This window comes from Muscardinus avellanarius (assembly GCF_963383645.1).
Source record: "Muscardinus avellanarius genome assembly, chromosome: 19".
NCBI classification, from domain to species: Eukaryota; Metazoa; Chordata; class Mammalia; order Rodentia; family Gliridae; genus Muscardinus; species Muscardinus avellanarius.
In genome coordinates, this window is record NC_137805.1 from 13,266,563 (window position 1) to 13,292,151 (window position 25,589).

Below are 25,589 nucleotides of genomic sequence, written 5' to 3' on the forward strand. Positions count from 1 at the left end.
GCTCGCAGCCTGCCACCCGTCCAGCTCTGAGAAGTCTGCCAGCGGACCCTCAGGCAGACCCAGGCCCGCCCTGGAGGAGCCTCGCGGGGCAGGGAGCCTGCACTCCTGGGGACCTCGCTGCACAACCATACGCAGGCTGGGATGAGGGGCCACCCCTGCCAGTAAATGCAGATGCCCCCCCCCCTTCTGGGACACAGCTTCCCCCACCGCCCCTTCAAAGGAGATGGGACTGAAAACATACCCGGAGGTCAAGGGGACCCGAGGAGAGGAGCGGAGCAGCACAGGAAGGGTCGCCTCTTTTATTACCCCAAAATGCAAAGTATTGAAGGCACTTGAAATAAAAGGGGGGGAGGTCTGCAGGTGGGGGTGGAGGGGGCAGGGCAGCATCCCAGCACAGAGGTAAGTCACCAGCCCCACCTGGTCACCACCCAGCCTGGAGAAAAGGGAATGCTACAGGGCCAGTCCCAAGCTAGCCAGGGTGTCTAGCTCTACAAAAGATAAAAATCCATCTACAGAGGACTGGGGGTTAGGAGCACGGTGGGGGGCGGACAGGGGCCGGCGGTCACGAGTTAGTGGTTCTCTGAGGAGCGAGCTGGCTGGGCAGGGCGCACAGCCCTCAGGGCCCCTGCTGGAAGAGGTCCCGGTACATCTCAATGAGACGAGCAGCCTCGCGCTGGCCAGAGAGCAAGGCACCATGGGTGGTGGAGTAGTACTTGCGGTGAGTGGCCTCCCCGGAGAACAGCACCTGCATGGGCTGGGCGGAGGGAGGGTGAGGGTGGAGGCGCAGCAGAGGCCAGAGGACACAGGGCGTCTGTCCCAGAACCCCCGTCCCTGCTATGAACCAGAGGAGGGGCAGGCGTCTCAGGTGCAGGCACTGCTGCTTCCAGGATGAGGAGTACCCATCCCACCTGCCACCTTCCCTGCATCTGCCCCACACATCCAGGCCTCAGTTCTTTCTGCCCTGAGGCTATTAGAAATCCTGGCTCTGCACTCCCAAAGGCTCTGCGTGCCTCTTGTCAGGAACTTGGGGCAAGTGGTTTAATCTCCCTAAGCCTTGAATGTCTCGTCTGCCAGATGGGTTTATACCACCGACTCCTGAGGGTGTGTAAGAATTAAGTGGAGTCATAGAATCTAAGCACTGAGAACCTGGAAGAACATAAGCCCTTGACAGAGTTAGGCAGTAATTTAACAAACCTTTCTGGAGCCCCTGATAGAGTCCAGGGACTGTTCTGGGCCCTTGGATGATAAAAGGTGACCAGGCTGCTGCTTTGTGGAGCTTCCATGCTGGTGGGGAAGCCAGACACGAAACCCAGTTACCAAACAGCGTCATATGTGACGTGATGGGTGTTTTGGGGGGAGGTGTTGAAGACCAGAAAAGAGGCCCAGGATCTGGGGATCCCACAAAGACTCCCAGGGGCGGGACCTTTGGGCTGGCTGTCAGAGGATGCCGGTGAATAGACAGGCAAAAAGCATCCAGACAGAGGGAAAGTGGCGAGGGTGCGGCACGCTGCGGGCAGGGCATCTGCGGCAGAGCCGGGCCTGACCTGGGGAATCAGGCTGTCCTGCTGAGGTCAGGCAAAGCTCAAGCTCTGGCCTGCGCATGGGCCTCGTCCCGGCGCCTCTGAAACTGCGAGCCGGGGCACCAGCTCTGGGTGCTGCTGGAATGCAGAGTGTTTAATCCAGCAGGTCTGGGGGGACTGAGAAGGTGCTTTTCTAGCAAGGTCCCAGGCGAGGCAGCACAACCAACAAGGAACCACGGAGGCGGCGAAACGGGAAGGGGGTGGCTGTGGCCGCGTGGATGCGGCAGCTGCTCCCGACTCCACCTGTACTCCTGTCCCCTCAGCAACACGGCCCTAGCTTTCAGCTGGGCCCAGCGTCATCCAAAATAAAAGCAATGTGGCCCGGCCATGACATCAGCAGCGTGGCCATGTGGCCAAGCTCGGCCAGCGAGATGCACCGCTGCCTGGAGAGCTGTCTCAGCTCTGCGGGCTCTCCTTTTCTGCCCAGATATCTGCCCTTCCTCCTCCTTCCAGCCCAAGACGCAGAAGCGAGAGCCAGAGCCTCTTCAGCCCTCCTGGGCCACAGGTGGCCCTGAAGGCAGGAGCTGGGCACTCAGGACGCTGTCCTGACACCTGCCTCCAGATCTTGTCCCGTGATGGAGGCACACTTCTGAACTGCTCTGCTCAGTCCCGTGACATGCACTGGTCCTGAGGGGGGCGAGGGTCTGCTTCCTACAAAGGGCTGTGGTGGCGGCCAGGGCCTCTCTGGAGAAAGACTTCTGAAGAAAGAAACTCTTCTTTCTTCCTCTGAGCATAGCCAGGCAGACGGTGCACATTGGTGGACTAAAATCTCCTTCACCAATTACTCCAAAGAATTGACTGAAATATAGTCCTGTTAGGTTCTGACATTTATTGTATGTGTACACTTGGTTGGGAAAACTCAGAATCCAGTTATGGAGCCAAAATACATCTTTCGCTTAGATTCACTGCTTTGTAGTGTACAGATGACATAATCTGGGGGAGGGCAACACTCAATTTTATTGTGTAAAACACTGAGAAAACATCGAACTGGTGCCGCCCGTGTGATTACTGAACCTGAAACGTGACAAGTACAACCAAGGAGCTGAATTTTTAACCTCCTTCAGTGCTAATCGACTTCTGCTCAACGTGGCCAGTGGCTACCATATTAGCCAACATATTGGCCGACGCGGGAGAAGACGGCTCGGTCTCCACAATCTTGAGAAAACATTTACATTCTCAGTTTGATTTCACTTGTTTTCCTCCAGATAGTAAGTGCCTTGTGTTACTGTCTCTCGTTACAGAAGCTACTCCATCACTGCCGCACCTTAGCGTGCCCCGAGGCACGACCCGGGCCCTCCTCACCCCCACCGGACGCAGCATCCCCTCCCCTCGGGCAGCTCCTCCAGGCCCCACTCACCGCCATCTTGGAGCTCTCCGTGTAGGGCAGGGGCTTGGCCAGCTTCTCCACATCCGCGCCGCTCGAGCCCACCTGCGTGTACGAGTAGGAGCCTCTGAAGTAGGGGTTGCTGCCCCAGGATGAGCGCAGGATTCGCCGAGGCTTGGGAATGTTGGGGTTCCCTGTTGGGGAGTCAGAGGAACCAAGGGGAAGGAAGGTAAGACATGGTTGTTTGCAGAAAACATCCCAACATGGATGACTCCACCACCTCCAGGCTCCAGGAAGTCTGAGCTGCAGGGGGCGGGCATGTGAGGGAAGCGGGAGGCCGGGCTTCCAGTGGCTCCCCACCCATCACCTCCTGGTCATCCCAGCAAAGCAATCGTCTCTCAGGGATTTAATTTTCCTATCTTAAAAGTAATTACAGGCGCTGGGGAATGTGGCCCAATGGAGGAGGGCCTACTTATCATTCAAGAGGCCTGGGTTCGATCCCCAGCCCTGAAAAAAAAGAAAAAAAATTGCAGAAAACCACGTTTCCAGCCAGGTGTAGTGGCGCACACTTGTAATCCCTGCACTTGGGAGGCGGAGACAGGAGGATCGTGTAGGTTCGAAGCCAGCCTCCACTGGCTTAAGAGACCCTGTTTCCAAATAAAATATAAAATAGGTCTGGGAGTGTAGCCCAGAGATAGAAGGCCCCTGAATTCAATCCCCAGTACCACCAAAAAAAAAAAATAAAAATTAAAACCACGTTTCCTTTATTTGTGTATGATGCTGGGATTAAACCCAGGGGCATTATACCTCTGAGCTACACCCCAAGCTCTATTTTTTATTCTTTATTTTGAAATAGGGTCTTACAGCCAGGTGTGGTGGCGCACGCTTGTAATCCCAGCATTCAGGAGGCTAAGACAGAAGGATCAAGGTTCACGGACAGCCTCAGCTATTTAGTGAGGCCCTCTGCAACTCGAGACCCTGTTTCAAAATAAAGAACAAAAAATAGGGCTGGGGGTGTCATTTGAAGGTAGAACGCCCCTGGGTTCCATCCCTGGTACTGCAAAAAAATAAAATAAAAATCGCTCTCACTAAGTTGCAGAGGGCCTCACTAAGTAGCTGAGGCTGGCCGTGAACCTCGATTACTGGAGTTACAAGTGTGTGCCACCGTGCCCGTTTGTGCCCCTTCTAGAGTGAAGAGTCTGTCCCTATGAAGTTCTCCTGGAATACATTCAGCTAAAAGGCTCAGAGTAGAAAACACAAATGCAATTCCTAGCAAGCCTGCCTCGGAAGCGGGCAGTTGGCAGAGGTGTCCAAGTTCTTTGCCATCAGCCCTTAGAAAGGAAAGAACACAGAGTGCATTATTTTGGGTGTTTCAAGCTCCAAGCTGGAACAGCATCAGCAATTTAGGAGGCGGAGCCTGAGCGTGGTGCCCTGCGGGCTCTCCCGGTGGGCACAGCCGTCTGGCTTTCGTGATCTGGGGAGGGGAGAGCTGCCCGGGGCCCCACCGAGAACGGCGGCAGGAGAAGGGCCGGGCGCACCTGTGAACTGACGCAGCATCTCCGTGCAGATCTCGGCCACCGCCTCGTCGTCGCATCTTTCCATGACGAGGGCCTCCTCCCCGCAGATCCAGCCGCTCAGCACATGGCCGTAGCGCTCGGGCGGGTAGAGGACGTCGAAGCCGCAGATCTTGCGGTACCACAGCTCGGGCGGGTAGGTGAGGGTGCAGCTCTCTGCCTCGTCCTCCCACACGAACCGCAAGCTATTGCACTCGGGGCCCCAGAAGGGCTCCTCGAATTCAAGGAAGATCTTGTCGGTGGTGCCGATGCCCAGGCGGTGGATGGCGGCTACCTTCTCCGCCGGCAGGCCTGGCCGGAAGAAGCTCGTGTACTGCCTCTTGAGCACACCCAGCGACACGGTGACAATCACGTGGTCCGCAGGGATCACCTCGCAGTCCTCGCACTCCACCACCACCGGCCACTGCTCGTCCTCGCCCCACCTGCCCCCCGGGGGGCCCTCTCCGCTCCGGCCGCCCTCCCCGGCGTCGTGATTGTGGTGGCCCTCGTCCCGGGGCTCGATCTCGGGGCCCCGGGGGCGGGCTGAGGCCTGGTCCCAGTGAATGCAGCGGACGGGCTTCCCCAGCTGGATGACGTGGGCGGGGATGCCCTCCGCCAGCAGCTCCACAACCCGCATGAAGCCCGAGGGGATGATGTGGTGGGCGCCGGGGATCTCCGTCCACTCCCCGAAGGCGCTCAGCGACACCTCGTCCATGCTGTGTGAGCTGCTTTCACAGCTCTCCACCTGAGGGGGCCCAGAGAGAAGCCAGGTGAGCCCGGCAGGAGCAGCGAGCCCTCCCACCACGCTCCCCTCGGTCTTCACACTGCCCGGTTTCGCCACCGCCGCCATACCTTCAGGTACTGCTGGATCATGGCAAGCTTCAGGCGCTTGGTGGCCTCCGGGTCGTCAGGGTCATTCCTGATGCGATTCCGCACCTCCTCCCGGGTGAACACCCCGACACTGTTTTGACTCTCAGCATTGACTGGTTTACCATGCTGGAAGAACTCCTGGGTCAAGTTATAGACCTGCCAGAGAGACCCAGGAAACGGGACGCACACTCCCTCACTGCTCCGAAAGTCCTGCCTCCCAGGGATCGCCCAGAGGTGCCGCGCCAGGGGCCAGAAGTACCGCCAGCTAGGAAGGGGAGGCTGTCCTGGGCAGCCAGCCTCCGTCCACCTCGGCCTGCGAGAGTGGGGTGGGTCCCCAGGCCCAACTGCCTAGAACAAACAAACTACCTGGTGCCTGTACAATCTGGGGGAACGAAACTGCCCCCTCAGAGTCCCTGCCCGGGGCTGCCTGGCCTCCAGTTTGCCTTCCCTTTCCCTGCCCCCCACCCTCCCAGTGGAGCATCTGGAGCTGTGACTGGGCCAGGGCTGGGGGGAGGGCAGCAAAGGGGCCCTGAGATCAGGGACACACAAAGTGCTCCTTCCTCTTGGGTCTCAGGTGCATGTAAACAAGAGGGAACCCGAGGGGAGGCCCCAAAGCAGAAGAGACCCTCCTACGATGCCCCAGAGCACCAAGGGCTAGAAATCATCTTGCAAGAACTCCAGCCCACAGCTCATCAACAGCCAGTCCGTGGGAGAGAGTCCTTCTGTCCTTCTGCCCCCCCTGCTTGCCTGGAAGGACTACGACCCCTACCAAATGCTGGGAGGGTCTCCCAGGAAAGGGCAAGGCACGCCGGGGGCAGGCCCCAGCCTGACCCACCCACGTTTACTGGGCTTCCTGCTAGACATAGGTATAATAGTGAGCCAGAGAAACGGTGTCCTCAGCCCCGCCTGCACTCCGGAGGACGGATTCCATGCCACTCTTTCTCCAGGATGCGCCGTGGTAGGAAAGAGCCCACGGGCCGCAGGATCAACCCAGACCACCCTAGGCAGTGGGGAGGCAGCCAGGCTGGCAGAGGGGAGGAAAACCCAAGTGTGTCAGCAGACGGAACAGCACGTAGAGTCGAGCAGGGATGCACTGGGCAAACTCAGCACGGGCTGTGTCACCCAAGGGAGCCGCCAAGAGACCGGGGGTCCCGGCAAGGTGTCTGGGCCTCGGGCTGAGCACAGGGAGGTACAGCCCTTCCCGAGGTGAGTGCGGATTGGGTCAGGGCATCTGTGGGAACAGTGTCTGCCCTGAACCCACCCACCCAGGGCAGGCCCTGGGTCACAGTGAAGGGAGGCCCAGAGCCAAGAAGCCGCCGCTCCCACCCCCACACTCCCACACGGGAGCAACCTCCGCATGTGATGGAAACAGGAATTAAACTCGTCTCTGAAGTGCAAATTACACACAAGAAAATGAGTTAAATTGTTCCTCTGCCCTCCCCACAGTCACAAGATGCTGGGTGTTGGGCCGTAACTGGAGCCCTCAGCAAATTCCTCAGGCGGGAGCCCTGCCAAGGAGCAGGCTCCCCCAGGGCTTTCCTGGAGCGATGAGCAGCATGGGCCAGTCCTCAGCTCACGCTGACCAGGAGCCAATCCGCCCGGGCGCAGGCGTAACAAATGCGGGCCCAGCAAGGAAGTCTGTGCGTCCATCACCAGCTAGGACCTTCTCCACTGAACCGAGCTGCCATCTGGGTACGGTCCCCTCCCCGGGTTACATAACATTTTCCTAAAGCGAGAGAGAGGAAAATGGGCCAGACTGGTGACCCATTTTTTTCTTTTCTTTTCCTTTTTGGTACTAGGGATTGAACCCACCCCAGCCCTTTTTTATTTTGAAACAGTACCTTGCTAAGTTACTAAGGGTCTCACTAGGTGGCTGAGGCTGGCCTTGAACCTGTGATCCTCCTGTCTCAGCCTCACAAATACTAGGATTACAAAGGCACGCCACCAAGCCCAGCTACAACCCCAATTCTTATTAAGCACCTTTCATCTGGATCTCACTTAATCCTCATGACACTGTGAAGAAGGTACAACCACGTCCTTTTTACAGACAAGAAAAGGCTCAGAGGGGCTCAAAAACTTGCTCCAGATTACAAAGCTGATAAATGATAGACCTGTTATTCAAAGCAAGATAGTCTTCCTCCAGAGACCAAGCTCAATATGATGCCACTGTACAAATCCACTGACTTGCTTTAAAACCATAATGCATTCAAATGAATGGCCCTCCAAGGTCATCATCTTTGGGGCCCGCATATTTATCCCACGCCACCCTCCAGCAGGGCTTCCAGGCTGAGAGCACACCACCTCAGAATGGCCGCACTGGCTGGGAGCACCACAGAGCCAGCGTGGTGGCCCTGCCTATAAGCCCAGTACTGGGGAGGCGGGACAGAGGACCACAGATCCGAGGCCAGCCTCAGTGAGACCCTGTTTCAAAGTAAACATAAAATAGGGCTGGGGTGTAGCTCAGAGGCAGAATGCCTCTGGGTTCTACAAAAAGAGCCCCAGATGGAAATCCTAACCTCGTGTTGACACTGCATCCCTCAGACCCAAAGCACCACTGATGAGAACCCCGGGCATCCACACTACTCTACAACTCACACTTTGGGTTTCCAGAAATCAAACCATCTAGAAGAAAAGAAGTTGATGGTGATCTACTTTGTGTGAAGGGAAGGGAAGTACCAGGGACTGAGCCCAGGGGCTTCCACCTCTGAGCTACACCCCAGCCCTATTTTATATTTTATTGTGAAACAGAGCTCGCTAGGTGGCTGAAAGGCTTGCTAGGTGGCTGAGGCTGTCCCTGAACCTGCGATCCTCCTGTCTCTGCCTCCCAAGCACTAGGAGTATAGTGAGCAGCAGTGTGCCTGGCTCATGACCTACTTTTAAGGACATTTAAAGGAATAAGGACTGGGGTGTAACTCAGTGGTAAAGCACTTGCCTGGCATGCCCAAATCCCTGGGTCCAATCCCCAGTAACACACACACACACACACACATACACACACACGAACAAGTCATGTCCACTGAAAAGTCTTTCTCAAGAAGAATCCATGCTGAGAGCACTCTCAAGATGGTGTTGACCAGGAAAGTCTACTTTGAAAAATGCTAGCTAGTCCTTACTTGGTCCTGAACGACTCAACCTCCGCAGCTGTGTGAAAACGCGTAACCCCACGGAACTGCGCTCGACGTCCCGTGCCAGGGCACACACATGAAACGCTGAGCGCGCCCGTGCTCTACGGAGCGGGGACGGCCACAGTGAGAGACAAGCGCATGTCCAAGGTGCCTGCTGGCCCGTTTACTGACCTGGAGCGAAGGTCAGGATATTTCAAATGACGGGCTATAGAAAGCAAGGTCTACACACATGACCTTGCTTGTTCAGTGCAGTTCACAGCCCCACTGAAAGATACTAAAAACATTAACAGTTTTTTCAAAACCTGACTACTTCAAGGATGTATACCATTGCTACTTCTATCTACCATGGGCTTGAGATACTAACCCGTGGAGTAAGGTAAGAAGTCTGAGGCTATGCACCCAACAGCACGTGGTCACAAGACACCCGCAGCAACTCAAACTCAGTGTTTAGCACCGCCAGGCTAGCCACGTGCCAAGTGCCCAAAAGCCACAAGTGGCTAGTGACTATTGCGCTGGAGAGTGCAGGTCTGAAACATCTCCAGTACTGCAAAGAGTTCTATTGGACAGTGCTGGTCTAGGATTAAAAAGGAAAAAGACAAAATTCTCATTTTTCACATAGGATTATATTCATAAAATTTCAAAATATTACTAGAATATAAATGAAAATACTAATAGAGAATATAGATTAACATATTTATAACTACATTATTAGAGCCAAAATAACTCAGCAAGAGAGTTAAAATCAAAATACAGAAGTCAGTTCTATTGCTATATGCCAGCAACAATTAGAAGATAAAGTGTTTTTTGGGTTTTTTTGTGTTACTGGGGTTGGAACCCAGAGGCCTTCTACCTCTGGGCTATACCCTTAGACCTATTCTTTTTTTTCCTTAGGAAACAGAGTCTCAATATGTTTCTAAGGATCTAAGTTGCTGAGGCTGTCTTCAAACCTGTGATCCTCCTGTCTCAGCTTCCCAAGTACTGGGATTACAAGCATGAACCACCACACCTGGCTGAAAATAAAGTTTTAAGAAAACTATTATTTACAAGAATATCCCAAACAACCACAACAGTAACAATCAATACACCCAAGTATCTACCAATAAGTCTAACAAAAGATGTTTAACACCTTTTTGGAGAATATGACATCATACCTATCAATAATGTCTTGCTTAGCCGGGCGTGGTGGCGCACGCTTGTAATCCCAGCATTCTGAGGCTGAGACAGGAGGATCGCGGTTCACGGACAGCCTCAGCTACTTAGTGAGGCCCTTTGCAACTCAGCGAGACCCTGTTTCAAAATAAAGAATAAAATTAGGGCTGGGGTGTAGCTCAGAGGTAGAATGCCTCTGGATTCCATCTCCGGTAACACACACACACACACACACACACACACACACACACACACACACACGGTGATGATGATGATGATGATGATGATGATGATGATGATGTCGTCTTGCCTAGAATCTCACCGCTCGTTTTCGTCTTATCCTCAAACTGTCCTGCTTTTCCACACATGGGATCAGAGTGTGCAAAGACACAACCAGGATCACAGAAGACCCTGGAGGCTCCCACGCCCTAACATGTGTGCTCGGCTCCTGCCCGCCCTCACCTCGTTGTATAAATCGCTGAATTCCTCAACCACGTCCTTGGGGATCCTGCGGCCGTGGTTGGTAAGGTAGCAGGCCACGCCATTCCTGGAGTAGAGGCTGATGCGGCCCACGCTGCGCTCCCCATCGGTTGTCTCTTCCAGGAGGCCATTGGCTTCTGCTAGATGGTAGACGGGATTCCCGTGGGAGCCATGGATCCAGGTGGCTCCCAGCTCAAAGGTGGCGTGTCCTGATGGTGACAACGACAGGCCCTTAGAGGGGCCGGGCTTCCTCAGGGAAGGCCAGAACACTGCCTCCTCCTTCCCCCCAAGAGGGTCCCCACACACGGCGGGGCAGGACGGGGTTAGAAGGTTCTGCCCCAGTGAACTCTGCCCCAGTGAGAGACTCTGGGATGGAGCTCTCCAAAGCTCCGCTCTTCAGTCTCACCTTGCCCAAGATAACACCAGACGCCAGACCTTCTTCCTCCAGGTGCCTCCCCAACAGGAGTAATACTGTGGGCAGCTGGGGTGCAGCCGTCCCAGAGAAACACCAGGATCCTCAGCCGCCCTTATCTCAACTCCCCAACAGCCCCAAAGCCCCAGATTCTAAGCCTTCCCTAGAAAATGGCCTCTTCCGACATGCGTCTAGGGTAGCAGAGGGAGGGCCAGCATTCCGGTTTGGACTATTCCTCCCCAGGCCAGTCCACAACAGATCTCCATGGAAACGTACATGCTTACGAGAGTTTCTGGGGCGGGATGGGGCCTCCAGGATACCAGTGGGCCAGGCCTGGGCACTGGTGTGACTTCCCCGTCCCTAGCTAAGGCAGCAGACCTCTGCGCGGGGCTGCCTGTGCCTGAGCCTCAGTTTCCTCTGCTCATGCTGCAAGGGCTGTGACACATTTGTCTCCTTCCATGTTTGGCCCCAGAGACAATGAAGTAACTCAAGGAGACTAGATGGAAACATGTTTGGTGTTTTCTCACAAGCCTGGTTCAAGATGCGCGTGGTAAATTTCTCGCCAAGATGGTCATAATAACTCATCCTATCCCCATACACACGCCCCTCGGCGACGTGACCCTGCCAGTCCTCCCATTGAGAGGTGGAGTCCTCCTGCTCTCCACCCCTGGAATCTGGGCTGGACTTGCGCCTTGCTTTGACTAGAAGAATGTGGTGAAAGGGATATTAGTAAGCCAAATGTGGCCATAGAGGGATGGCTGAGGCAGGAGCGGCAGAAGACACACTTACCTGAGTCCTTCCCACATTTCTGGCCCGAAGATTTTGAGCAGATGAAACAATTTTGTTTTAAGCCACTGGGGTCGGTTTGTTATGCAGCAATAGCTATCCAATACATCCTAACAGCAGCATTAGCCTGCACCCCACAAACTGGGCATGCACTCCTCTATTTCATTCCCTCTCCTGGGCTGCTTCTAATTAACTTACCAGTTACTAAAAATAGCCCTGTATATGGGCATGTGCCAAAAACAAGAAAAAAAAATACAACCTCATGCCATAACTAATAACACAGAATGTCCTGCTGTCTCTGGAAGAGGCAAGAATGCACAGCCCCCTTTAGCCAAGAAAAGGCATGAAATGCTGAAAGCCCAACGCCTTGCCCGCAGGGGGCGCCAGTGGCCAAGAGCGGCATTCAATGACTAGCCCTCCTCTACAGCCCCAGGCCTGGGCTCCCCCAAGTGACAAGCTCGCCATAGGAAAGGAAAGGAACCATCACTCTCAGGAGGGACCTAAACCAATGGAGCTCCAAGTCACGCACCATGGACAGCCTGACAGAGCCTTCCTGCCTCAGATACTCAGCAGAAGGACGAGGTGGGCAGTGCAAAGCCAGGAGCCAGGTCAGCATCACACCCATCTCTAGGAAGCCCCATCTGGCTGGGACACAGCTCCTGCCCTCTCCTGCCACGTCCCATCCCTCCGCCCATCTCGCCAAAGAGGATCAGGCACCCAGAGGGTGCTGACACCACCTCCGTGCTGACCTCATGGACAGCGAGCCCTAGGGCAACAGGACTTGGGTTTAGGAGAGGACTGGGGGCCTGCTAGTGGGTAAGCTCAAAATCCGATGTCTGGTTGCAAATAACGAGGACCATCTAGGGCGATGTGTCTCAGCTGTCAGCCACCTCCACGACCGGGCCATGCATCTTGCCTCCCCCTGTCTCTATGGCAGATACTGAACACCTCCTCAAGACTAGAGAATCATAAATAGAAGTGCCCTTCCCGAGGCATCCAGCCAGCTGGTGAGGTGTCAGCAGAGTCCCAGGGCTCCTGTGGGCTGTACTGGGTTTATGAAGACTTGGCTGGCCCTGTCATCCAAGCTGCCAGCAGACACGCCAGTGTGTGCCAGGGGAGGAGGGACAGAACTTCCTGACACCGTGCTAGGGGAGGACTCTTAAGGCGATCAGCGTTTGCACACCAAGACAGAGAATGGCCCCTGGTGCCTGTGGGTCCTCAGCCTCTGCTGGTGCCCGGCCTGACCGCCCACCCTCGAGCAAGCGAGCACGTGGGTGCCACTTGCTGGCCAGGGTGGGAACAGACACGGGGCTTCCTTCCAAAGGAAGCTTCTGGAAAATATGTCAAACACACCCATGTAACCCACACAGTTCAGGCCACCCTGTGGTCGCACTGGGTCACTTTCAGGGTCCCAATAGGAAAGCCCTCACTGGTCAGACCCCAGGACAGCTGGGAAGCCCTGTCTCAGACACATTTTAGGTACTTTCTAAGATTCTGGCAAAATCTTCACACCCCAGGGCAAGCCTCTTACCTGGCTACTTTCTCCGGGGTCCTCATTATCTGTACCCTGAGCAGATCTTCACCGACAGTCCCAAGACCTGCACATCACCCACAAGGAAGCCCCAAGTCCCCCCACCTCTGCTAACCTGACCTCCTATTTCCTGAGAGCTAAATCTCACTCGTGATATGGTAATTCACACTTAAGTTAATAGGAACCTGTAGAATTCCCCCCCTCGTGATATAGAACCTGCCCACTGCTGACAAGAAAGCTTGCTGCTGGGTATTCCTATTCTCCTAAATACCGCTCACCCACCCCAGTTCACGCACCAAGCCAGCATTCTCCAAAAATAGAGGTCAAAACCCCACCATTCCCCCCTCAGTGGTAGTCCTGCGAGGAGCAAAGGAAGCTTCTGGAAAATACTGAGATGGATTGCACGAAGGTACATGCACCCCAGGAAAAGAGCTACAATGATGAGACCTCAGACAGGGTCAGGGTAGGGGACCCGAGGGGCCCTGGGGGCGCTGGGCCGCGCGAGGCTTACCGAGTCTCACGCTCTGCACGCGGCCTCCGATGCGACTAGAAGCCTCGAGCACAGAGACATCTGTGAAGCCCTGTTCCAAAAGCGCTTTGGCCGCAGCCAGGCCAGCCAAGCCGGCGCCGATCACCACCACGCGAGGCTGTCCCCTTCTCCGCAAGCCACGACTGAGAGGGTCATCTGCACTGTCGCCGCTGGATTCACAACTTTGCATGCCGTCCGCACTCACCTCCTAGGAACCTGCGGGGAAGGCGGGTGTCACGGGCAGCGGCTCGGCACACTCTGCCCTGCAGGATGATTCCAGATCTGGACCACATGAGCTACCTCTAAAGGATGCAGGGAAGGAGGGAGGAAGAGGCAAGTGAAGGGAAGACAGGAGGAAGGGAGGGATACGGAAAGAACGGGAGGGATGCACCTGGGACGCCCACCAGCAGGCGGGAGATGGAGTCCATCCTATGTCCCTGGCCATCAATTCCCACCCCCAAGTCATGCCTCCTCCCTGCCCACATCCCAAAGCGCAAGCCGGCAGTGACCAAGAAGGCCAAATCCAGAAGACGTGACCCCGATGCTGCTGACCCTGAGCTAGCTGGCCCAGCATGACTGTTGTGGTCCAGTGTGTGCAACCCCAGGATGCCCACACAGACCCTAGGAGGCTCACACAGACCCTCGGATGTTCATAACAGCCCTGGGGTGTTCACACAGGCCCAAGAATACTCACACAGAATCCAGAATTCTCACATGGACCCCACTCACACAGACCCAGGACGTTGACACCGACCCCAGGATACTCACACAGACCCAAGGAAACTGGTGGGGCCCCCAGGATGCTCTCACTAAGCCCGGGATGTCTGCACACACAGTGCTGGGCACTGCACTCCCTCTCTTGCAGACTCTTCCCTGGCGCGCGCTCTCTCCCTTGCCCCTTCTCTCCTCTCTGGCTTTCTGTGGGTCTTCCACAGCCTCAATGAGGCGGCAATTTGGTGGGGAGGACAAAGTCTACCACTCACCCCCCCCAAACTGCCACGAGGCTGGTACCCAACAGCCTCTGCTATTCTGGGTAGGTTATTTTCCCCCGGCACCCAGCCCCTCGGTCACCACAAACCAGTGAGGATCCCAGGAAACGGAGGACCATGAGGCCCCGTGGCACCAGAGGCCAGACATAAAATTGACAGTTACACTACACCAGCTTGCTCAGAGACGCCAGGCGAGGGCAGCTGATGCCGGGAGGCCAAGCGGCGCCTGAACCTGGCCCCAGAGCAGGAGGACGCTGCCTCTCTACACCCGGGATGCTCAAGAGGGTCTGGAGGTCCTGGGGGCCATCCTGAGGGGCCGCCCAGCTCTGATCCTGTCCCCTCCCTGACCCACACAAATTCGACCCCAGTTACCTCTTCTGAGCTTTGAGCAGCAGGGGCTGTAGAATCTAACAGTGCCCAAGATGGACCAGGAGAATTAATGCAGGTGGAGGGACGCGACCAGGCAGCAACCAGGGGGCAAATAAAAATGTCCACCCTCACCTAAGCGCTGAGCATGCCATTCCCAGCACACAGCAACGCACTCCTAATACGCCCCAGAGAAGCAGCGTGTGTTCAAACAGAATGTTCCTAGCAGCTTTATTTTAAATAACAAAAACCCAGAAACAATCCAAAGGTCTATCACTGGGAGGACAAGTAAGTGTATTGCACTATATGCAGTATATTAACCCAATGGAAGACTCTTCAGCAATAAACAGCTAAACTATCTGAAACACGTAGCAACATCGTATGTGGACCTCAAAGGCAGGGCACTGAGCAAGCAGCATAGGGCGCATCCTGTCTGACTCCATTCATCCAAATTCAGAGAACTGTCTTCTGTGAAGACAAGTCAGGAGGGGCTGTGAGGAGGGGAGCCACTGGGAAGGGTCCGGGGGAGCTTCCCGTGTGGAGGGAACGTGCGTCTTGGTCTGTGCCTCCATAACCATTAACACATAAAGCTCGCTGGTCGCACGCGGAGGATCTGCGCAACGCACGGTGCGTGTGTCGGTCTATCTCAATGCCCTGGCACCGCCTTCCCATCCATCGCGACCGCGGACTCGCTCCTCTGCACATCCCACCGACTGACCACTGAGATCGCCATTCTACCTGCAAAGGTGTTTTCTAACCCCCATTCGATACAGGTTTTAACAGAGGGTCCTGAGCAAAAGGATAAGGCTGAAAAGCTGCTCCTTCTGTCTCTGCCACCTGCCACGTGATGCCTGGGCCAGGACCGGGATGGGCCTCAGCCTGCTCGCCCTCCAAACCCAGCCCAGCCCCCTGGGGCAGAACAGGTCCCCGAGAGGCCGGAAGGTGGCGCCCGAGGCCCGGAACCCCTCACCAGTCTCCACTTTCAGGAGGCAGGGCTATTCGCCTGCGCTGAGGGGCCTCCTCCCTCCCCCTCTGCCCTCCCCTGCAGAAATACTGGCTGCCCCTCCCTCTGGCGCACCCGGTCAGGGCTAGTTCTCTGGAGTCCCCCCTCCCTTACCTACCCTGCCCTCCCCCGGGTTCTCCTTCCTGCGGACTAAATTTAGAGGCGAGGATGTGGCCGCCTGCACGCCGGCGGGCGGCAGGTCAGGGATGATGCTGCCGGATGTCTGCCAGCCGAGCGACGCTGCGTCAGGTCTGCAGCGCGGCGTGCTGTGCTGCGGGGGCCGCGGTGACGCCACCTGCAGCCGGGCAGCGCACCGAAGAGGCTGCAGCCACCCTGCCCTCCCCCAGGCCACCCCAAACTCCGGGGTGAATGGTGCTCATCCTGGAGAGCTGCTGTGGGGCCCGGGGTGTAACAGGGATTTAACTGGGGTCTGCTTATCACAGAGCCAACCAGGCTTCCTGGGGGACAGCCTCTGAAATCCAGGGCACTGGAGAGGAGAAAGGCCTGTACCGGAAGGGCTCCCCAGGAGGCGAGCCCTGGGCCTGGCTAGGCGGTGGGCAGTCCAACCAGGCCATGGCAGCCGGCACAAGACTCAGCATTTTAGGGGCTCACGCAAGAAACCAACTTGTCAGGTTCGGTAGCTAGAGTCTAAGTAGACCAAGCTTGGAGCGGGTTCTGGAGTGGATGGCGGGGCGTGCAGGGGGGCCTCCCTGTCAACGAGACCGCTCCCCCACTGGTAGCAAAGACCCTGAATTCAGGGGCTATCGCGTGAGTGGGGGCCTCGGCCCTGACCCTCACCTAACCCCACAGTCCTGACCTGCCCTGGGCTCTGTCTAAGGAACCACACACATCAGGCCAGATGACCTGCGGCCCCTCCAGCCAGAGCCAACACCCCTGAGGCCCCTGGAAGGAAGAGAAGGCACCCAGGAACACCTGCTGTGCGCTGCCAAGAGGACCCTGGGGCTCTACTGTCTCCAGCAGGAGGAGGCAGAAGCAACTTGTTTCTGTTGGTTTGCATCAATGTTTTCTTTTTGCGGTAATCGGGACAGAACCCAGGGGCTTTGTACCTCCAAGTTACACCCCCAGCCCTGTTTTTCAGTCTTTAATATTTATTTATTTGTTGGTGGTACTGGGAGTGGAATCCAGGGGCTTTTCTACACTCAAGGCTACCTTTTTTTTTTTTTTTTTTTTTTGGTGGTACTGGAGATAAAACCTTTTCTGGTGGTACTGGGGATGGAATCCTTCTACCTCTGGGCTACACTCCCAGACCTATTTTATATTTTATTTGGGTCTCTTAAGCCAGCGAGGCTGGCTTCGAACCTGTGTGATCCTCCTGTTTCTGCCTCCCAAGTGCAGGGATTACAAGCATGCACCACCACGCCCGGCCTCCCAGACCTATTTTATACTTTATTTGGAAACAGGGTCTCACTAAGTTGCTGAGAGCCTCACTAAGTAGCTGAGGCTGGCTTCGAACCTGTGCGATCCTCCTGTCTCAACCTCCCAGGCGCTGGGATTACAAGCGTGCGCCACCACGCCCGGCTTATTATTATAGAAACAGGGTTTCACTGAGTTGTGAAGGGCCTTGCTAAGAAGCCGAGGCTGTCCCCGAATGCTGGAATTACAAGCGTGCACCACCACTACGGGCCGCATCGATGTTTTTCCCTTTTGGATTTTTTTTAATTCATGAGAAGCTGCCTTACTGAGGAAAAGGAATCATTTAACTGGTCCTCAGTGCCCGCCTGTCCTTTTCTCGCTTTGGGGAAATAAATAAATAAATAACATCCGCTTCTTGATCTGTATGCACAGGAGAAACAGAACACCCTGTACTTTTCACACAGATAAAGGAGAGAAGGAAAAAGTGCTGGCTTAGCCAGGCGAGGAGGAGGGGGAGGAGGAGGGGTGGAGAAGGGAGGCCCGGGCCAGAGACACTGGCCATCTTGCTACTGCTCCCATGGCATTTGGGGGTGGGAGCCGGGGCATCCTGCCCAGGGCCTGTGCCAGGGCTCCCATGTCCCAGTGCAGGCCACGCCTGGAGCTGCAATAAGTCAGGCCGGCCAGGGCATGCATCCCTCCCACCACCTCTAGCCCACAGACCACCGCCATGACCGCTGCCCCGGACCAGCACCAGACTGGACCTGTCCAAGAAACGAGCTGGAAGAAGGCCGCAGGAGCGGAGCCAGGAAGAGAAGAAAACCCTGTCCCATGGCACGGGCTCCAAAGCTGGCTAAAGAACTGCATCCTGGGGAGCCAGAGCATTAGCAGCCAAGCTTGGGGCTGGCTGGCACCTCCTTGCCACCTCAACAGCCTTGCAATTTTATTGTCACCCTCAGAAATCAACTCCCAGCAAGTGACACCTACTAGCCAGATACCAGAGTCCTGCTCTAGTCCTGGTCTCCGGCCCTGCCCTGCGGAGCCCTCCTGCACACGCCTGGAACTGAACTGGGGCACCCTCCATCTCCTGGAACTCACCCCTCAGCCACCACAGTGCTGGGCGGCCCCGTGCTCAAAGCAGAGGCATTCTGAGTTGGAGACGCTCCTGGTCCCCTCCCCTGCAGCCTAAATCACCATACTTCATCCCCAACCTGCCCAGGGGCCCTCAGCCTCCTCTCTGAAACCCACCCGTGTCTGGTCTCAATCCCCCAGCCCCGCTCTCTCAAAGACAAGTGCGGCCAGGCCCTTGTAAGCCAGCCCATACTTTCTGGACCCGGCTGATCTTTCCAGCCTCCGTTCTCACAAGACACCCTCCCCCCAGGACATACACAGACCCACCAAGTGGGGGTCCCGGCGCAGTCCACCTAAGGCCATGAAAAACACCTCCCTGGCACGTGTCAGAGCCGTCTTGGCTTACCTAACAGAGGCGCACCCGTTGGGCAGCTCTGTGCCTATAGGGCTCAAGCCCACTCCATTCCTGTTCCCCAAAGCACAGTGAGTGCTGCAACAGCGAGCCCATCGCACTGGCTCTACACTGCGGCCCCCAGCCAGCCCCAGAGCACGCACATCAGTCAGGAGACCCTGGGCCCAGACCAGGAGTGAGGCCGCAGCCCCGGCGCCTAGCGCCACCATCACGGAGCAGGGCCAGGTCCCAGGCTGGCCTGCCCCGGGGCAAGCGTCAACAGCAGCAGGGCCAGACATCCCTTCCCACTCACCGTGAGGCCCACCTGCATCTCCCACTGGTACTGCAGCAGAAGTGACCCCACGGGTCCCTTCAAAGGCATCCCTCAATGACACAAAAATCTACCCACCGCTGGGCCTGCCGGACACAGGTCACTCCCAAGTGTGTCTATGCCCTGCCACCTCCCCAAGGTCCCTCAGGGCGAATTCCTCAGCCAGTGCCTAAGACAGTTTGCCCACATGCTCACTTTCCTGTCCCCACCCTGATGTCCAGGACTGTGCCAGTGGAAGCGCTCCACAGTGGGCTGCCCTGTGGACACCTCCAACCAGCGTCTCCCCGCTCCCCTCAGCCCCACGTCTGCTCTTGGGAGAGTTTCCGGGCTCAGCTCACCTGTACCCTCCCCAGCAACCCTGGAGACTTCTCCCCCGCCCCAGTGCAAGGCAGTTGCTGCGGGCCTTCCCCAGCACACCCCTCCCTTCTCCCCACTCTCAGTCTAACCGAGAGTCTAAGGAGGGGGGGAGAGGAAAGCCGGTGCTGGACCAGGGGAACATCTTTGGACTGCCTGGCAGGTCTGCAGAGAGATTTGGGCTCTCGAGGCCGCCAGACAATGCGATTATTCTTCCAATGTGAAAAACGGCCAGAAATCCCAGACCAGCTGCTCTACACAGCAGCACAGACAAAGGGCCTCTGTGTCCATGGCAAGGCTCCTCCCACCCTCCATCCCAGGGAGGGGCCAGCCAACTCCGCCCAGCCAGACCCTCCCCATTGCCATCCTCCCTGCCTGGGACAGCAGGAAGGAAAGGGGTCAGTGCTGCGCTTGGGGACCAGCGGGGAGCAGGCCCAGGAGCGCAGTCACATCCTGACTTGCCGGGCCACCCCAGACCAGAGCCTGCCTCTCTGAGCCCTGCTTGGCCAGCACCTCTGACTCACCCCACGCATCGCATCGTCGGCCCCACTTGCTCAGCTCGCTGGTCCTAGACTCTGACACTTGAAGCCTTCTTTAGTCTCGAGCTTCCCTATCTGTAAAGTGGGAGGTCAGCTCCCTGGCAGGACTGCTGGGAGGATTAAGTGAGATAATACAGGTGTGGCCGCCTGCCAGGGTCATCTCAGAGAGGGAGGGCAAGGAGAAAGACCCCTTAAGAGGCCAACCCAGAGGTCAGAATCCAAGGCCCAAAGCTCCAAGAACCCTAGTTTTGATTGGAGCTCAGGCCACAGCCTATCAGACTGAACCCTAATATCAGGCTGGACCTTGACACCAATCAGGCACCTCACAGCCCTGCGTCTGACCGATGCCCAACCTAACACTGACTCTGCCTGAGCCCTGACTCAGCCCGGAAGAGGAACCAGAGGTGGTGGCCACTGGCCGCCTCCAAGTTCACAAGAGCAAAACAGCATAGGTGCCCACTCAGGGACAGCACAGCGCAGGCCAACGGTGGGGACGGACCCCACCTTCCGCGCGGCACCTGGGCGCCTCTTCGAGCACAGTGCCTTTAAAGGGTAGAGCTCTAGAAGCACAAGTTTAAAAGGCTTTGGAAGCCTACTTCAGAAGAAAAGATGAGAGCCAGGGGCCCTCGGCTGTGCTGCACGGGCAGAAACAGCACTTGATTCAGTGCATGGGGGATGGAACCCAGTACGCCAGCCTGGGGCACCAGCAGCAGGACGGGGAGGGGGCACCCTGAGCTAGTCTCCATCCCCGCGGCTCTGCAAGGCAGGACACACCTGCATGTGACCCCGGTTAACTGTCTCACGACCCCCAGGCCTGGAAGGCACAGAGCCCAGGAGACCAGCCAACTGGAAGCCTGGCTGTGGGTGGAGGAGAGGAGGAAGCCTTAGAAAGAAGCCAGAGAAAGGACAGGGTCTTCCTAAGCATAAAGCTCAGCTGGGGCCCAGTGGCTGGGTCAACCCAAAAATCAGGTAAAGATGGCTCAGAGCAGACGTGGGGTGCCGTCCCTCCCCAGCCTTGCACGCCGACCGCAACAGCTCTACCCCAAGACCACCTCTGGATCCACCTTCAACGAAATGAGCACCTCAGCTCAGGCCTGGCCATCATGTCTCCTGAACGCTTCCTATGAATCTCTCAAACACTGAGCCAGCTCAGGGACTCCAGCCCCAGACTACTCACAGCCCACACCCTGGTGTGTGTGTGTGTGTGTGTGTGTGTGTGTGTGTGTGTGTGTGTGTCTGTCTGTCTGAAAAGGTTCTGCCTGGCCAGGTAAGAAGTCACCTCTCTGCAAGCAGCACCCACATCTGTCCCCTCAGGTCCCAGATCTTCCAGAGGCAGCAAGCCCCAGACATTCCCAGCCATCAGGGGTCTGCCAGATGACTGTGCCTCCTGGGTGGTCCTCGACATGGCCAATGTGTCCAGACAACAGCCTCTGCCACTTACTAGTGAGTCCTGAAAAGAGCCCACTAGTGCTTGAGCCCCATCTGTAGAAGGAGAATGTCCATCCCTACTCTAAGGACACCCCAGGCCCTATTCAGCCACCTGTGTCCCCAGCAGTCTACTGCACTCCCTTTAGTAGCTGACACCCCAACACTGAATCCCCTCTGAAGTCATCAGCCTCAGAGGTGTAAGAGGCACCACAGTGCTGGTCACTGCCCGGGTAGCAGTAGGCCGGGCCATGGGCAGGGGAGGCCCAGAGGATATGGTGCTCCCCAGAGAGTCTCCTGACAAGGCTGGAACCCAGACAGGAAGAACCAGCCCCAGACCAGGGCACCAGCTCTGTTCTGAAGTGCCAAGTCCCACAGTCCTGGGGAACGGCAGGAAGAGACAGGGCCCTCTCACAGTCACAGAGGCACGCTTCTTTACACTTCGCTTGATGACCCAGTTGAGTAAGCAGTCCCCTCCTTTGGACTCACAGCTCCATGGCATTCATGAGGCTCCTGTGGTCTGATCACTCGCTTACAAACAGCATGGTTTGAATTTCCACCACTTATTAGATGGATGACCTGAGCCTCAGGTGCTGTCAGTGCTGAGCTGAGTGGGACAGCAGGACTGCTGGCCAGAGCCAGGCGGCAGCAGTGGTCCCTACGGCTCCACGGCCCCGCCTGCACACTTACAGCAGGTACCACACGGGAAGACTGGACCACGCGGCCGGAGGTGGATGGCTGAAATCCAGCGCACAGAGAGGTCAAGCCTCCTGCAGGAGAGGCAGGACCATCGGGTCTGAGGGAGCCACCCCGCCACAGGGGCAGCGCCTGCCCGGCACCCAGCTTTCTCCACAAGCACCAAGTCTCTGCTTCCCCCATCTCTTCCCTACGTGTAAAGGACAACTTTAAAAGGCTCTGTAAGCCTATTTCAGAAGAAAAGGGGGAGCCCTCTTGGCAAAGGAAGAAGAGCCAGCGGGTTGTACACTCACTCGGGGAGCCTGGACCTGCCAGGCTAGCTGTGAAGCTGCAAGTCCAACGACGGACAGCCTGCGTGGCCACCGGCTTCCAACATGGCCTGGGGGGACCTGGTTCCCAGTACTCCTCCCGAGCTCTCCTTCGCAGCGAGCAGGGAAGCGCCGAAGTGACGGAAGGCGACTTCTAGGAAGGGCTATCAAGACACGAGGCTCCCACCTTGCTCCCTTGGGGCGCTTAAAATACTGTGGGGGACCCTCCAGACCCCACTGAGGAGCCCTCCCACCAACAGCCAAGGCACCGTGCCTGCTTGCAGGAGTACCGCCCTGGAAGCAGATCCCCCGGCCACGTTCAGATAACTGCAGCCTCTGGGGACCCTAACCAGCACCACCCGGCTCCACCGCTTCCTACTCCTGACCCATAAGAGCACGGAGGAGAAGTACCATGCAAGCGAGGTCTTGTGTGTGTGTGTGGAGGGGGTGCTGGGATCTAACTCAGGGCCTTGGCCATGCTAGACAAGCACTGCAACACTGAGTCCATATCCCCAGCCCTGGGGATAATAAACGTTTATCACTGTCTTGTTACTAGTTGGGAGCTACTTGGTTCTCCAGCAATAGATAACTAATTATCTCTGTCCCCAGAGACCTGAGGGTAGAGGGCCCCAGGTGAGCCTCCCACCACACCAGGACCTCGGTCTACTTTCTTCTGCGTTTCTATGCTCCTATTGGTGACCCGTAGCTAGTCATCACAGTGAGGTGGGCAGTGACATCACCCAGGCCCACGCAGCTCAGTTCAGCCCCTCTCCTCAGATGCCCGGCCAGGTGCAGAGGACCGGCCCGGGCCAGGAGACAAACTTCTTCCCAGACAGTACATGGGCTCACTGGAGACTTACAAACAACCCAGGGTCCTTGGGGAGGGCCACACAGATCTTCCTTTAGGGCCCTGTGTGATGCCACCATGGAGCCAAGGCTCCAAACGCAGACTCCAGACCAGCCCAGAGACACTGGGGTCTGCCAACACACGAAAAGAGGAGTCCAAGAAACGGGGCCAGGGACTGGCCGAGGTCCTCCAGCACTTACTGCACGGGTACCATGCACCTCGGTTCCCTCATCAGCAGTGTGTTGAGTTCACAGTGCATGCAGAGTGCTGCCCGATAGTCAGGCTTGCAGTGGCGTTTCCCTCCACGCTGCGGCTGCCTGGCTCCCAAGGCCCTCTGAATTCCATGCCTATAACGTGCTGTGAGCTAGACAGGTGTCCTTACCCACACACCAAGCACATCCACATCCTCCTCCTTTGTCTCCATCCCCAAAGCAGCTCAGGGGAAGGCCCAACCTCTGCGCCAGGCTGCTCCCTGGCAAAAGCGGTCTCCAGGGACAGGGCCCAGCTCCAGCCCAGAGTGATCTCGGGAGCCCGCCCTGGCGCACTCCTATAATCCCAGGACTTGGGAGGCTGAGACGCCCTGTTTCAAAATAAGATAGGGCTAAGCATTCAGCTCAGTGATAGAAGGCCTCTGTGTTCAATCCCTAGTACTGCAAAAACCAAATGGTATTGCCGTCACACCTGCTCCACTCTCTCCTGGGTCCTGGGCTTCCCCTGGAAGGCCTCAGGGAGCCCGGCATTTGTGTTTTGGCTCCCCCAAGACTCAGCCTTGTCTGGAGCCGCTTCGCCCCTGCGAGGACACAACAACAGATTAAAGGGACAGGGCGCCCTGCAGCTCGTAGACACTAACTCAAAAGTGCAACAGGGCCGGGCGTGGTGCCGCACGCTCATAATCCCAGCATTCAGGAGGCTGAGACAGGAGGATCCTGGTTCACAGACAGCCTCAGCCACTTAGTGAGGCTCTTTGCAACTCAGTGAGACCCTGTTTCAAAATAAAGAATAAAAAAATAGGACTAGGAGTGTAGCTTGGAGGTAGGATACACACAGCACCTTGAAGAGGCCCCTGGTGTGGGCGGAGGCGCCAGACTCCCAGGAAAGAGCTCCAGGCAGGGGGGCCCAGGTGCTTACAAGGTCAGCTCCGACACCCAGCATCCTTCCCCTCACTTCCCCAACTCACCTGCCAGGCCTCAGGCCCCGCTGCACCCTCCTGACCTCCCGCAGCAGTTGCAACCTCGCCTGGGGATCAGCGTCCCGGCTGCACTGGAGCTCGCCCACAGGGTTGGGGCGCACCCTGAGCCACACGGGTAAGCTCCGTGCACAGGGCCAGGCAGGGAGGGCCCCCCACTAGAGGGCATGGGGCTCCACAAGCAGCATCAGCGTCCCAACTTCCCAGAGCCAGAGGCAAGGGCAGGCAGGGCAACACACGGTCACCCAACAAACACAGGCATTCAGCCTTGGCGGTGCCTGCACCCCGCAGGTGCTGAGTCTAAGTAAACACAGGACCTGTGGCTGGGGAGAAGGCTAAGCACCACTGTAGAGAAGCCAGGCCTAGGAGGCCTGGCTGGTGCTGACAGCTGGGGAGAGCACGGCCAGGCCTGAAAGAGCCCGGTGGGGCGGGAGTGAGGGCAGACCTGCGTCCATCACAGGCTTAGTGAGTGCCACCCTGCAGCAGGCACAGCGCAGGGCCTCGGGGACCTGACAGGCGGGGGTGACAAGCGCCCAGGGGTAGGGAGGTCGGGAAGGGAGGGCAGGGGCGGCCTCCTGGGGCCTTGCTGAAGGCAGGATGTGGGGAGGACAGGCCACGGTGACTCAAGTGACCAGTCAGGACACCCCAGGCCACCCAACTAGTGCTGCGACCCCCCGCCTGCCCACACACGGGCTGGTGAAGTGAGGAGCGGGGCCACAGGTGGAGGCAGGGCTCCTGGCCGGCTCTCTCCCAGGGCCAGCACTGCAGTCAGGCAAGCAGGAGGCTCCCCAGCAGGGCCCAGGATACCCCTAAGGCAGCCACGACTGGGGGCGTCGGCCCTCTGCGAGCTGCCCAGCACCACCCACACGCACTGCATGGAGGCTCAGCACTGTGGTGCGGGCACTGGGCACCCCAGGAGCGGGCTGCGGAGGAGGACACCCATCAGCACCTTCCAGGCACTCTTTCAGAACCACCGAGGAGAACTGAGGGTATGGGAGCCACTCGCCCTCGCAGCTCCCTGTGGCCCCACATGATGCACAAAGCCGGGCTGTGCTGGGCTCCAGCCCCACTGCCGGGAGTCTCCTGTAAGACCACCCTCTCTTCAGAAACACCGGGCCCCACGCCACCCAGCCTGGATGGGCTCTCTCTGCAGAGACCCTCGTGCGCCCTGCCCTGCCTGCAGAGAGCCATCTGAGGCGTCAGGCAGAGCCCCGGGAGGTTTGCTAAGTCCGGGGAAAGGGCACCTCTTCACCATTACGCCTTGCCCAGCAAGCCCATCTCTCTTTGGTCCCCATCCAGCACAAGGCATCACAGAGAGGGGACAGTACGCACGGTCACCAAATGACGCAACAAAAACAGCCCTGAAAACCCAG

General features: G+C 57.2%; 1 protein-coding gene across 8 annotated transcripts; it reads right to left on the reverse strand.

The window, feature by feature from the left end:
• Positions 1–616: 616 nt before the first annotated feature.
• On the reverse strand, positions 617–13,529 carry SMOX (spermine oxidase; the record flags this gene model as incomplete). Of its 8 annotated transcripts, none has more annotated exons than XM_080716740.1 (7): positions 617–754; positions 2,938–3,098; positions 4,443–4,557; positions 4,966–5,202; positions 5,310–5,483; positions 10,064–10,290; positions 13,322–13,529. In XM_080716740.1, 7 exons carry the CDS (start codon positions 13,527–13,529, stop codon positions 617–619), a joined length of 1,260 nt encoding a protein of 419 aa, XP_080572866.1. The 8 variants fall into 8 exon arrangements, with proteins under 8 accessions (XP_080572866.1, XP_080572862.1, XP_080572867.1 ...); XM_080716736.1 differs by adding an exon at positions 1,195–1,284 and having other exon boundaries at positions 4,443–5,202; XM_080716741.1 differs by lacking the exon at positions 4,966–5,202 and having other exon boundaries at positions 4,443–4,692.
• Between the last annotated feature and the right edge of the window lie 12,060 nt (positions 13,530–25,589).